Source organism: Rhipicephalus sanguineus, chromosome 10, assembly GCF_013339695.2.
Source record: "Rhipicephalus sanguineus isolate Rsan-2018 chromosome 10, BIME_Rsan_1.4, whole genome shotgun sequence".
Classification (NCBI taxonomy): domain Eukaryota; kingdom Metazoa; phylum Arthropoda; class Arachnida; order Ixodida; family Ixodidae; genus Rhipicephalus; species Rhipicephalus sanguineus.
In genome coordinates, this window is record NC_051185.1 from 30,128,127 (window position 1) to 30,140,471 (window position 12,345).

At 50.5% G+C, this 12,345-nt stretch overlaps 1 protein-coding gene across 2 annotated transcripts in view; it reads right to left on the minus strand.

Annotated features, from left to right (window-relative positions):
* Positions 1-12,345, minus strand: part of LOC119407325 (mediator of DNA damage checkpoint protein 1) — a 32,391-nt gene that overhangs the window by 12,542 nt on the left and 7,504 nt on the right. For both annotated transcript variants that reach the window (XM_037674241.2, XM_037674240.2), the window contains 3 exons: positions 10,216-10,365; positions 2,817-8,678; positions 1,739-1,912 (listed from right to left, as the gene is read on the minus strand). In XM_037674241.2, the coding sequence (XP_037530169.1) occupies positions 1,739-1,912; positions 2,817-8,678; positions 10,216-10,365 (6,186 nt within the window). The remainder of the gene's footprint in view (positions 1-1,738; positions 1,913-2,816; positions 8,679-10,215; positions 10,366-12,345) is intronic.

A 12,345-nucleotide genomic window follows, 5' to 3' on the forward strand; every position in this document is an offset into this window, starting at 1 on the left:
TGTGCTCACGTGACCGAGCGTTTCACTCGCTAGGTGGTGATAGTTGCACCCGGCGGCTTGTCGTTTTTGGAGCTCTGTCAAACCGAAACTGAGGCTGTGTCGGTAATGAGGAGCTTGTAATTAATTATCCATCGCGCACTGCAGCAAACGATGTGCCGTGTTATGACTAACAGGCCCCCAGCAACACATTGCAGCAAAAAAACGCGGGCCGAAAATGTTTGTGTCAGGACTCCTTTAAGCAAGTTCGAAGGAATTCGCATTACTGAAAAGCTAACAAAAAGAAGTAGCGACACGAAGGACAGTTTCTATGTAGTCCTCGTTCCCACTGGTCTCGTCTTTGTGGGCACACCTTTCTTTCACCAACGTGTCACAGCATAGCACACGAGCTCGTGCTAAGTTACCTAAGGAACCGGTGAAGTAGTGGCAAAAAGAAAACGAGCTCTGAAATTACTAGGGGGCCCCTGTTGAAGTGAAAAATGTCATGGCACGGGCAGCTGACTGCACCTAGAACGCGATCAATGTTGAGAACACACAAGCTACTTGTGCCAGGATTAGCCGCATGGTGCAGATGTGCATGAAATGCTGTCGAGGTGGCTTCAAAACACTACAATGAAACTGCGGGAAGGCGGACACTTGAAAGTGGTCAGCTTCGGCCACACGAGATTACTGCTGACCCAGAGTCAATGCTGACGAAAGGCTCATCAAAAGGTTGCCAAGGGTCCTATTGAAAATGGATCTCTGAAATGGAAGCACACATCACAAACTTGCAGGTTGGAACAAAAAGGGACCAATGTGACACACGAACAGACAGAGACTCGTTGACTCCTCTATTTTCCTGCTTTTTTAGAATACCATGCGCACTAAAGTGCCAGTGATTGCATAATTATCATCGTCGACCTGACTACACCCACTGTGGGGCAAAGGCCTCTCCCATGTTTGCTGCGGCCATGCTATCCCCTCAAACTTCGTAATCTCATCTGCCCACATAACTTTCTGCCTCCCCCTTGCGCACTTGCCTTCTCTTGGAATCCAGTCTGTTAAGACCAGTGGCTGGTCCAGACCAGTGGATAACCACTGGTCTGGCAAGACCAGTGGTTATCTTACCTTCGCACTATATGCCCAGCAATTGCTTAGCACGAAATTAATGCTATTTCCAATTTTGTGCCCTCGTAAACACCAGTACCGACATAACCGGGACCCACATTGTAGAAACTGTCAGCCCGTCGAGTACCGTATCTACACGATTGTAGGCCGACCCAGTACATTTAAATTTGAAATCCGAAGTTGGCAGGGTTGACTTGCAATCAGTATCAGTTGCAAGTCTAAGGTCGACTTACAACCGAAACGAACGAGAAATCAGGCACGCTGTGGCGTGGTAACGACATTTTGTTTACATTCCGGCTCTACCTGTGACATATACCGTATTTTCTCGCGTACAACCCGCCCCTTCTGCAACGATTCGCGGAAAATTTCGTAAAAATTATCCCCGTGAATTGCCGCGAAGCTAGCTTTTCTGCACAACTGCGAAGCACTGCCATGAAGCACCTTTGCACACCGGAACTAGAGTTTTTTTTTTGTTTTTTTTCCGCGACATCGTAAAATAGATGTCCTTTATGAAACACGCTCGCGCTTTTTTTTTTTTTTTTTTTTTTTTGCCCTGCGATTTTACGGGGTCAACCTATATTCGAGTCGAGTTACAATCGTGTAATTACGGTTGGTAAAAGGGAAGAATAGGTACCTCTTCGGTTCTCGTGTCGTCGATTCCAGTGAACAGGACCTTTGGCTTCACCTTTGCGGTTTTCTTGGGTGCCGGCGAAGAGTCCACCTGTTCGTCCTGTCGAGCTTTTGCTTCTTGTGGCGCCTCGGCTTTGGGCAGGTCAGCTTTTCTCTTGCCTCGCCTTGCCGGTGCTTTCTGAAAGCGCACAGCATGCTTATTAATAACTATTGACTAGGACTTGCGTAGTCGATCTATAACCACTTCTAGGAGTTAAACTGGCCTGCAGTACTTTTGTCAGCAATGCCTCGGACTTCTGCCAGCCGATCGGCAACGAGAGAGACCATGTGCAGCGAGAGAACACGCTGCAGCATATGATGCAACATTCTCCCAGCAACTGTCTAGACTCTGGCAGCTTTGATGCTATAGGTAGCATGCGAATGTTTATCGGTCATATGGCTGCTTTGACAGTACATGAACTACATACTGGCATCGGGCAAGAAGGGCACACATTTGCTGCCATGGTTACGAGTGATCCTGGTTAACGCTCCGAGAGTTACATACACGTACATAAATACCCGAGAAAATGGACGAGGAAGCAGCCCTTGCCATAATACAAGAGCATCCTACTGGTAAACTGGAAACCAAATGTATGGCTCCCACCAGTAGCAAGTTTTTTTACCTACTTTCATTTCCCTTTATTTCAATAACTACTACATGTCAATCAACTTAAAATAACACCCCCTATGCTTTGCTTGACTTAACATGGCAGCGTAACAAAAATGGGACTCTCAATCCTCTTCTTAACGTTCACTATAGTCGGATGAGGTCCGGAAATGCCCCGCCCAGATGACCGAAGTGTGGCAGCTGATCGCCTCCGTGACTAAAGAAATAGTCCCACTAATGCTCTCTGCAATGTTATCCAAAGGCGGGGTCACCGGCAGCCTGGCTCACGACGTCAGTCTGGAGTTAGCGCCCACTGGTGCAGGAGGAAATGCTATAGATGTCTAAACTTATATTCGACTATAGGTACAAATGTGGTTAGAGATAAACAGCTTTTTTTAAGAGATTGAAAAGCAAAAACAAGGAGCAATGAACGTACCTCTACCACTTCCTGCTTGATGGCCGCTTCCTTGGCCGGTGCCTTTCGTCGAGACTTAGACCCAAGCTTGACCGTTACCTCATCCAGCGTCTCTTGCTCGTTGTCAACAGCTTCATCGTCAGACTCGTGCCTCGCTTCGCCGAAGCTCATCGAGGCGATGTGCCTTTTCCTGCCAACCCTTTGCACAGGGCACAGCAGTGAAGTCTCTTCCGAAGTTTCGAGCACAGGTTCCACAGTGGGCGGCGATGGGTCATCCTTTCTGCCAGCTCGCCGAGCGTCCCTCTTTCTCGTCACCGGCACGGGGGGAGCTGGCATCCTGGACGTCGGACTTCGCGACGTAGACTCTGAGCTCAGAGCCTCCTCGGTCTCTGCCTCTGCCGTGACGTCTTTGGTGTTGACCTTTGTGACCTTGCGCTTGAACCTTGAAGAGACTTTTGCAGAGTCACCATTGTTCGTTTGTTCGGTTTCCTCAGACGAGACTTGCGCAGTCTTCGCGCTCCTGCGCTGAGACGTTCTTGGACTTGGGGGCTCTACCTTGACGAGAACTTCTGTATCTTCAGTGGGTTTTGGCAGTGAAAGGTTTGCTGTCCTCAGTGCCTTTGAACTTCTTGGATTTGTGGGTTCGGGAGTATCGAAAGTCTCAGTTACAGTGTCGTCTTCGGGGACGTTCTTGCTGCCACCCCGCTTTCGAGTCGGCTGCGCTGCTTTTCTTCCGCGTCGTGTTGGCGCACTACGAGGCACCACTTCTGTGCTGGCATTCTCCGAGGGTTCCACTCCTTCTGCAGCTTCGGGAGCGAGGCGGACTTGCTCGTTCTGCGAGGACGTTTCAGCAGTGTCTCCTCCCCGCCGAGTTCTCTGGGTTCCAGGTTCTGCAGAAGCGAGAGTGTTTTCTCCTGCACTGGCAATGGTTCGACTCCCCACTTCCTGAGACAACTTGAGGGCCTTCCGGCCATGCCTCGATGGTTTGGCATCTTGCGCATCCACGTCCGTTTGAACATCAGTCCCCTCAGGTGTGGCGTTGTTCATAGTCTCGGGTTGCTTTACATTTCGCCTTCCCAGGCGGGAACTTCGAGAGTTCTGCGATTGACACTCCTTGGAAAGCGAGTGCGTGGAGTCGTCCAACGTGCTTTGAACGGGTGGCGCATCTCCAGTCCCTTCGGCAGTCAACTTGTTCTGCATCTTGGGTTTCTTTGCATTTCGCTTCCCCAGCAGGGAACCTTGAGAGGTCTTTGAATGAGACTCCATGGAAAGAGACTGCGTAGAGTCGTCTAACACGCTTTCGACATGCGTGTCTTCAGTCTCCTCTGGTGTCAAGTCTTGCGTCTCGATTTGCTTCACATTTCGCCTTGTCCGCTGGGAACTCCGAGAGGTCTGTGAATGAGACTCAGTGTCAAGAGACTGCGTGGAATCATCCACTGCGCTTTGAACAGGTGGCGCATCTTGATTCTCCTCAGGAGTTAAGTTGTCCAGAGTCTCTGGTTTCTTCGCATTTCGCCTTCCTCGCTGGGCACTCCGAGAGGCCTGCGAATGAGACTCTGTGGAAAGAGACTGCGTGGAATCATCCACTGCGCTTTGAACAGGTGGCACATCTTGATTCTCTTCCGAAGTCAAGTTGTCTTGAGTCTCTGGTTTCTTCGCATTTCGCCTTCCCCGCTGAGAACTCCGAGAGTTCTGCGAATGAGCCTCCGTCTGAAGTGATTGCGTCGAGTCGTCCAACAAGCTTTGAACAAATGGCTCGTCTTTTTCTCGCGATATTTTTGCTCCTCTCTTATCACGTTGAGATGTTCGTGGGCTCTGGGACAATTCGACGCATTCCAGAGAGACATCTGCTGCTGCCACATCGCTAGCCTCCTCCTCTCGACCTGAACGTGTCTTTGCACTAGTTCTTCCACGTTGAGAAGCTCTTACATTTTGTGGTGGCTCTTCGATGTTTTCAGCTGCTGGGCCTTCTGAAGCAGCCTGGTCCGCCTGTTCCGTGTCTCGCCGTAATGACAACCTTGCATTTTTTGCCCCACGCCGGGCAGAAGCCCTTGACAGGGACTGAGATGGAACAGGTTCTGCTTCAGAAGTCAAAGTTTCACCGGCATTTGACGGTGTTCCATGAATGCTCTCTGTGTCCTGTGCCGAAAGGTGGTCCGTGTCAGATTCTGAAGCAGCCTCCTCACCGCCCCGTTTAGCATTCAACTGCAGCAACCGTCTTGCGCCTCGGCAGGTAGCTTTCGACACCTCGATATGCGGAATAGCTTTTCTTCGAGATGATGGTGAACACTCCGAAGCTTCCGACAGCGTTCCATCAATGCTTTCCGTCTCCTGTGCTGAAAGGCGGTCTGTGTTGCGGTCCCCTTCGGATTGCTCCAAGTCTTCAGTGACTTTGGCGGCAGTGATGTTGGGCACTGCCTTTCTGCCAACTGCACTACGGAATGGACGTCCACGCCTGGCCCTGTTGGACTGCTGCGATGCAGCTGATTGTGCAGCTTCTGGTTGTTCAACGCCGCTTAAACGCTCTTCTGCCAAGTGTGGTTCAGTCTCACCTTCCGATTGCTCCACATCTTCGACAATCTTGTTGCTAACGCTGGGCACTGCATTTTTACCAGCCCCATGGTGGAATGGACGTCCACGCCTGGCTCTGTTAGACTGTTGTGATGCAGCTGACTGTTTTGCCTCCGATCGCTGAACGCTACTTGTATGGTCTTCTGCAAGGTCTTTGTCGGTCTCTCCTTCAGATTCCTCCACGTCTTCAGAGATTTTGGAGACCACATCCGCAACACTGGGCACTGCCCTCCTACCAACTGCACTGCTGTACAGACGTCCGCGCTTGGCTCCGTTCGAGAGCTGTGGTGCCTCTGGTTGCTCAACACTGCTTGCAGGGTCTTCCGCAAGCACCTCGGCTTCTGCGAGCGGTTCTTCTCGTGCACCTCGAGCGACCTTGCGACGCGTTTTGGGCAACTCCTCGTCCACTTTTGACGCTTTCAAATTTGTCGTGGAAACTCCTCCCCTCGGACGTTTCGATCGCGAAGCTCGAACGGGCTCTACGACTGCAGGTTCTGGCTCTGACACTGCAGGAGCCGTGGCTTTGCTTTCGGCAGCTGGCTCGGCTGCAGTATCTTCCTGTTCTTCAGCGGGCTCATTTTTCTCGTCTTGGGCCTCAGTATCTCCAATATACGGCTGACATTCCGCCATCACTTCCGAGAAAGTTGGGAGTGGTTCGGAGAAGCAGGTGTCAATAGTGGCGTTTGTGCAACTGACGTCACCATCTCCTAAAGAGGGTGTAAGCGAGGCCGTGCTCAGGGCATCATCCGCATCCTCACCTTCCTGGTGACCTGACGGTCCTGCCTTCGGTTGGCACTCTTCGTTATTGTCAACTCGAGTGCCGTCACTGGTCTCTGCCTCACCCTCAACGTCATCCTCACCAGGCTTCACTGAAGGCTTTTTATTCTCATCTCCGTCAGAGCTGGAGGGAACGTCCGATTCTCTAGCACTGGGCAGATTTTTACTGGGACATGGAGGAGCAACTTCTGGTTCGTCCTCCTTCGCAGCAGCTTTGCCCTTCAGCCCGCGCCTTGTTCTGGGCCTGCCCGCTTTCCCGTGCGATTCTCCTGCAGGTCCATCATCGTCACGAGTGCCTCGTTCATCGTTGACCTCCTGCGAAAGTTCACTCTCCTTGAAAGCGCCCGATGCAGAAGTCCTTTTCTCCAAGGACAAGAGGGACTTCATTCTCGAGCCAGCATTCTGACGCCCGCTGCTCCTTCGCGTCGGCACGGTGTTGTTCTCCACTGGGTCTTTTTTCGCTTCATTCGTGGACGCCGCTTTCCTCGTGCGCCGTGCCGTTCTCGCTGGTGGCTTTTTCTTTCCCCTCCTTTTGGAGACTCTGCTACCTTCTTCCTCGCTTTCGGATGAAACGTTTGCAGGCTCGTCATTTTTAAGAGCCTGCTCTTCCTCGCAAGTTTTTTCAGGCACTGTCTCTGGTTCAGCAGACGGTTCCTCACTGCCCTTCCTTAGAGAAGCTGTGCTACTTTCATTTTTGGAAGGAGCATTTGCTGGTTCGTCTTTTTCAAGAGTCTCTTCCTGCTCCTCCTCGCAAGCTTCTTTGGGCACTGTCCCGTCACTAGATGACCTGCCAGTACTTGCTGGTATTTCACTGCTTGTACAGGCTTCGGCAGGCCCTTTTTCCTGCACAGCAGTGGTATCACAAGCAGTGCTATCTTCCTTATCAGTAGCGGCTCCATCAAGGTCTATATCCTCACTCATGTGCAGCAAGGGCATCTCACTGTATTCAGCGCTCATGCTCTCATTAGCATTTACGCTCTCTTGTGGCTTCACAGGTATGCTTGGTGAACTACAGGTGGTTGTGACGATTCCGTCGGTACGTTCAACCTCGCTCACCAATGGCTCCGCTAGTGGTGCATCCGCAGCCCTCAAGTCGAGATCGTTGTCTTCGCCCGCTTCTGCGACGTAAGTGAGCTTCCTGGATGCCTTTGACTGTGAGGAGGAGTCTTCTTGCTGCTGCTGCTGCTGCATCCATTCCGCACCCGCGGCGCTCTCCTGACTGGGAAGCTCAAGAACGGTGTCGCAAGTGGGTTTCTTGAGACTCATTCCCCTCCTCTGCCGTCTGGCCGACACCTTTCCGAGGACAGGCGAAGTGATGCCGCTGCCAGGTGTCACGCAGTCTTCATAGACTGTCGTGCCCGTGACGTTAAGGAGGGATGGTGAGTGCAGAGCTGTGACCATGCTTGCGTCACCATCGTCTTCGGGATCGCTCTCCGGCACGAATCCGGGGGAAGGCGGCGGCGTTTCATCGACAGTGGTTTTTGGGGACAGCGGGGGCGTCTTGTCGTCGTCTTCCGCCACCGGTCCCCTCTCTCGCCTATGCTTCAGCAGTGCATGGACTTTCAGGGGCGGAGATTCGTCCTTCTGCGTTGGTGCACAGAACTCCTCGTCATCGCCCTCTCCGTAGTCCTCGCGGCACGGCTGGGACGCTTCGCACAGGACAAAACTGAGCTCGGATGGACCTGTCAGAAGGCGACGGTGTCTTTCCTCCGGTTGCGTAGGAGCGCACACAGAGTCTCCCACCATGTCATCCTCCTCGTCATTGAATGAATGGGTAACATCATTCATTCTATCGTGTTCACTCTGGCTGACATTCGCCGCTGCATACGGCTGTGTCACCGCATTCAATCTTTCTTCTTCCTCCTCATTGACGCTTACAGTGTACGGCTGCGTCACCGCATTCAGCTTTTCTTCGTCGTCACAGTTGTCTGCTGCGTATGGCTGTGTCACGGCATTCAGCCTTTCTTCTTCATCCATGCCGACATCTGCTGCGTAAGGCTGCGTTACTGCATTCAACCTCTCAACGTCCTCTTTCTCTGTGTACGCCTGTGTTGGCGCGTTGAGACGTTCGGCCTCCGCAGATGCGTCGTCCTCGTACGCTTGTGTTGGAGCATTAAGCCGCTCCATTTCATCCGCTGCCGCGTCAACACCTTCACCATGGCTAGAAAGAAAAGGCACTTCGGGACATTCGGTATAAGCTTGAGTTTCTGCGCTTAAACAACTTTCTTCATCCGCTGCTGCAAGCTTGCAAGTGTCTCTGGCATTTCCGTCACCGGCGTCGTTGGAGTACGACTGTTTCGAGGTGCAGGGATGTGCATCTTTCGCTGTGGGTGCATTACCACTTGCAGGGACTTCAGCTGCTGGAACAACCGTTTCAGCGCCTTCCTGGCTCCTCTGGGGTTCGTGGCCTGCCCCCACATAAGGCTCGGTCCCTGGCGAGCTATCGGTCTGGGTGTAGTCTAGGTTGGGCATCTCTGGCAGGTTGAAGCTTCCGCTGGACTGGTGCTCACTGCTGTGCGCCTTTGCATCCTGCGACTGCATAAATACGAAAGGACGTAACAGAAATGTAGTTCAGGCATTCACATGTATCAGAGCAGCAAGTTGGGCTAGTTGGTTGATGTTCATTCTTCAAAGGTATACTGCGCTAAAAGGAACAAGGACACAGAAAAGTGTTGTCCCCCCCTTTTCTGTGTCCTTGTTCCTTTTAGCACAGTATACCTTTGAAGAATGAACATGTATGCTTGACTTAAAATTTGTATGCGCTATTGTTACTGTTTAATGCAAAAGATAATGTTACTGTTTAATGCAATAAGATAAGTTTAATGCAAAAGATAATGCATGCGCTTGCAGGGCCCGTGGAAGAGTCATAATAATCATATCTTCCTAACTTTTAATGAGAATTAACAGACAATGCCAAGCTTTCCTTGGCATTATTGTCTGTTAATTCTTATTAATATTGTGTCTAACAAAGAAAAACGAGCCCTTAAAAGTCATCTTTCCTTCCTAACTTTTGTGGTATATACTATATGAAATTTTACTGCAACGAAATTCCATGACAACGAACTTTCGTGCGTCCTGTCAATTTTGTTGTGGCGTGATTTGACTGTATATGGTGCTAGAGGCCCAGTCGGGTAACTTTTTTTTAAATGTCGCCTTTTGTCACAAGCACCATGACCACCTCGTATTGTTGCACAAATAAATAAATAAATAAATGAATAAATAAATAAATAAATAAATAAATCTGGCTTTGCAAGCAAGCCGAGAAGTGTCCACACTTAAAGGAGTGTATATCTGATAACACGAGACTGTGCGATATCTTGTGGTGTTATGTATTGCATTTGGTTTGTGCATTCTCAATGCTCTAACGAATTTTTTTCATAATGGCTTGCCAAGTAATTGGAAGTATTTGGAAATGCAGGTTGTCTGTCGGACTGAGAGTGGAGAACTAGTCCCTTTGTTGTAGATGACATCGCGTCTAGCATTTTCGGCTTTGTTGCAGCTGCACGACACATAATCGCAGAAAACGTGCTCGATTGAACTTCAGATTTACGCATAACGCTATCAGATACGTTGATTTTCATTGAAATGGAGCGCAGCTGTAAAAATTAGCCTTTACTTATAGTTGAACAAAAATCAAGTACTGAAGTAGTACTGATGTATACTACTTTAGTGAGTACTGGCTCGATTTTTTTCTTTCTAACAGTGAGTACAAGCACAGTGAATGAGAGGGCACATTTGCGCTATTTCCACTTGCGCTGCTCATTGGATATTGGGGTTTCGATAGTTGTAGGGTGCTCCACTCGGGAAAATTTTCCTCAACCGGACTCACTCGGACTCAAGCTCAACATATTACTCACCTGGACTCACTCAGACTCACAGCTAGATCCGAGTCTCAGTGAGTCGACCCACGAGCAAGTTAACCAGCCTATGGACACAAGTACAAAGCTGCCACGACAGGTTGCAACCACTGGTGTCAATCAGCATGGCACCGTTTCTGACAAGACCGTGAAAGCAGGCTAAACGGATGCACCTACCAAAGGTACTAGTCATACGTAGATTGATCAGCACACACCTTCTCTGCAGCCTGGTTCTCCAAGGCGTTCACACTAGACATTTCTGCAGTCACAGCTGCTACATCAAGTTCAGACGCCGCAGGAGGAAGGTCTTGCTTTTCGTTGCTGTCGCACCCCGCCAGGGCTTTGATGTCAACGCCCTCTTGGTCCTACACAAAGGGGTTGGAATAAAAGGTGAGGATAAGAAGATACAGTGGGATCTCGTTGGCACAATTTGTCATAAATGCATTTTTCAGGACGTTTTTCCAGCTAACCTCCCATAGGCTGAATGAATTTTCGCATGGTTAATGCAATCATGCTTTCATCTGAAATTGGATAATATAACTGTAGAGGAAAGATTTTAATGGTGTTTCCAAAGCTTGTAGGTTTGCATTCTGTTGTATCATCTTTAATAATCTAATGTCCAATGTACATACAGTAAACCCTCGTTACAACGAAGTCGCTTTATTCAAATCATCGCTTTTATCGAAGTGTCACGTAGTCCCGACCCAAATGCGTGTATTTTAGACCGGATTACTCGAAGCATGTTGATAGCTTGCTCTGCTTAATGCGAAGTAACAAGTTGCGGATGCGTATTCACGGCGGCGCTAAGAGCGGGCGAGCGACCGCCCAGGCCGCCGAAGTGCCTGCGCGCTTTTTTCGTCCACGACCCGTGCCAAGCGGCCTTTTCTGCGCTGAGCGAGCAATGTTCGCGCTAGCGTTGCCGGGCTAAAGCGCGCCAGTGCAGACGGCGTGAGAGTCACCGCGGCGCCGATTCTTCGCCGCGTGAGAGTCTCCGCGGCGCGGATCTTACCCTCCTCCTCCGCGCCCTACTCCGGTACGGAGGCAACCGCCGGAGGCACTCGCTCTTTGTAAACATGCTGGCTGCTCCCTGCTACGCCACTGGCTGCGCCGGTGGTGTCACGTGACCAGTACAGAGCCAATGCCTTGGCGTGCTCCCTGGGTTTTTTCCATCCGTGTTTGGAACGCACTCGTGCACGTATGTTGTGCGAGGTCTGTGTGAACCCGTGGCGTTGTGCGTATGCATCGTGTGTGCTTTTAGTGACCGTCAAGTGAAAACGACACCGCCGGTGCCCGCACGGAAGTGTCTGACATTGGAGCAGAAAGTTCAGCTGATACGTGAGGTGGAAAAAGGAGGCCGGCAGAAGTCTGAAATCGCAAGACAATTCGGAGTACCGCCGTCAACATTAACTGTTCTGAAGAATAAGGATGCCGTACTGGACGGCTTCGAGAAGAGTTTCTCAGCCAAACGAAAGCGCAACCGTGATTCTATGTATCCTGAAGTGGAAAGAGCGCTTCTCGAATGGCTGAAAAACGCTAGAAGTGCAAACCTTCCTGTAAATGGGCCTGCATTGACCGCAAAAGCCGAAGCCCTAGCCGCCCAAATGGGCAAGCAAGATTTTAAGTGCAGCAACGGCTGGCTTGAACGTTTCGAGAGACGGCATGGCGTGTCTTCAAAATCGATCGTTGGTGAGAGTGCAGCCGTGGACCGCGACGTCGTGGACGGATGGCGCAAGCATCGGCTGAGCGCCCTACTTCAGCAGTATGAAGACAGACATTTACAACTTGGACGAGGCGGCATTCTTTTACAAAATATTGCCAAAGCGCACGTACACTACACCGGACGGAACCTCATCAGGATGCAAACAAAGCAAAGAACGCGTTACAGTGCTGTTCGGTGCTAATGCGACGGGGGAGGACAAGCTTCCTTTGCTGATACTAGGGAAGGCGGCAAAGCCCCGGTGCTTCCGCAACGCAACGATACCCAAAGATTGCATATACAGAAGCAACAGACGAGCTTGGATGACCGCAGCCGTTTTCGAAGAGTATGTGCGCCTGCTCGATCGAAAGTTTAGGGCAAAGCAAAGGCGTGTGCTTTTTGTTATCGACAAATGCCCTAGCCATGGCAAGATTGAAAATCTGCAAGCGATCACTTTGGAATTTCTACCAGCGAATACGACCACGATATTGCAACCCATGGACCAAGGCATTATTGAGACAACACGAAAGTTATACCGGAAGAGTCTTTTACAACGGATGCTCGTTGCGTACGATGCCAACAAGGGATACAGCATCGACTTACTTGGAGCAGTGCATTTACTATGCCATTCATGGAAAGAACTGGCACC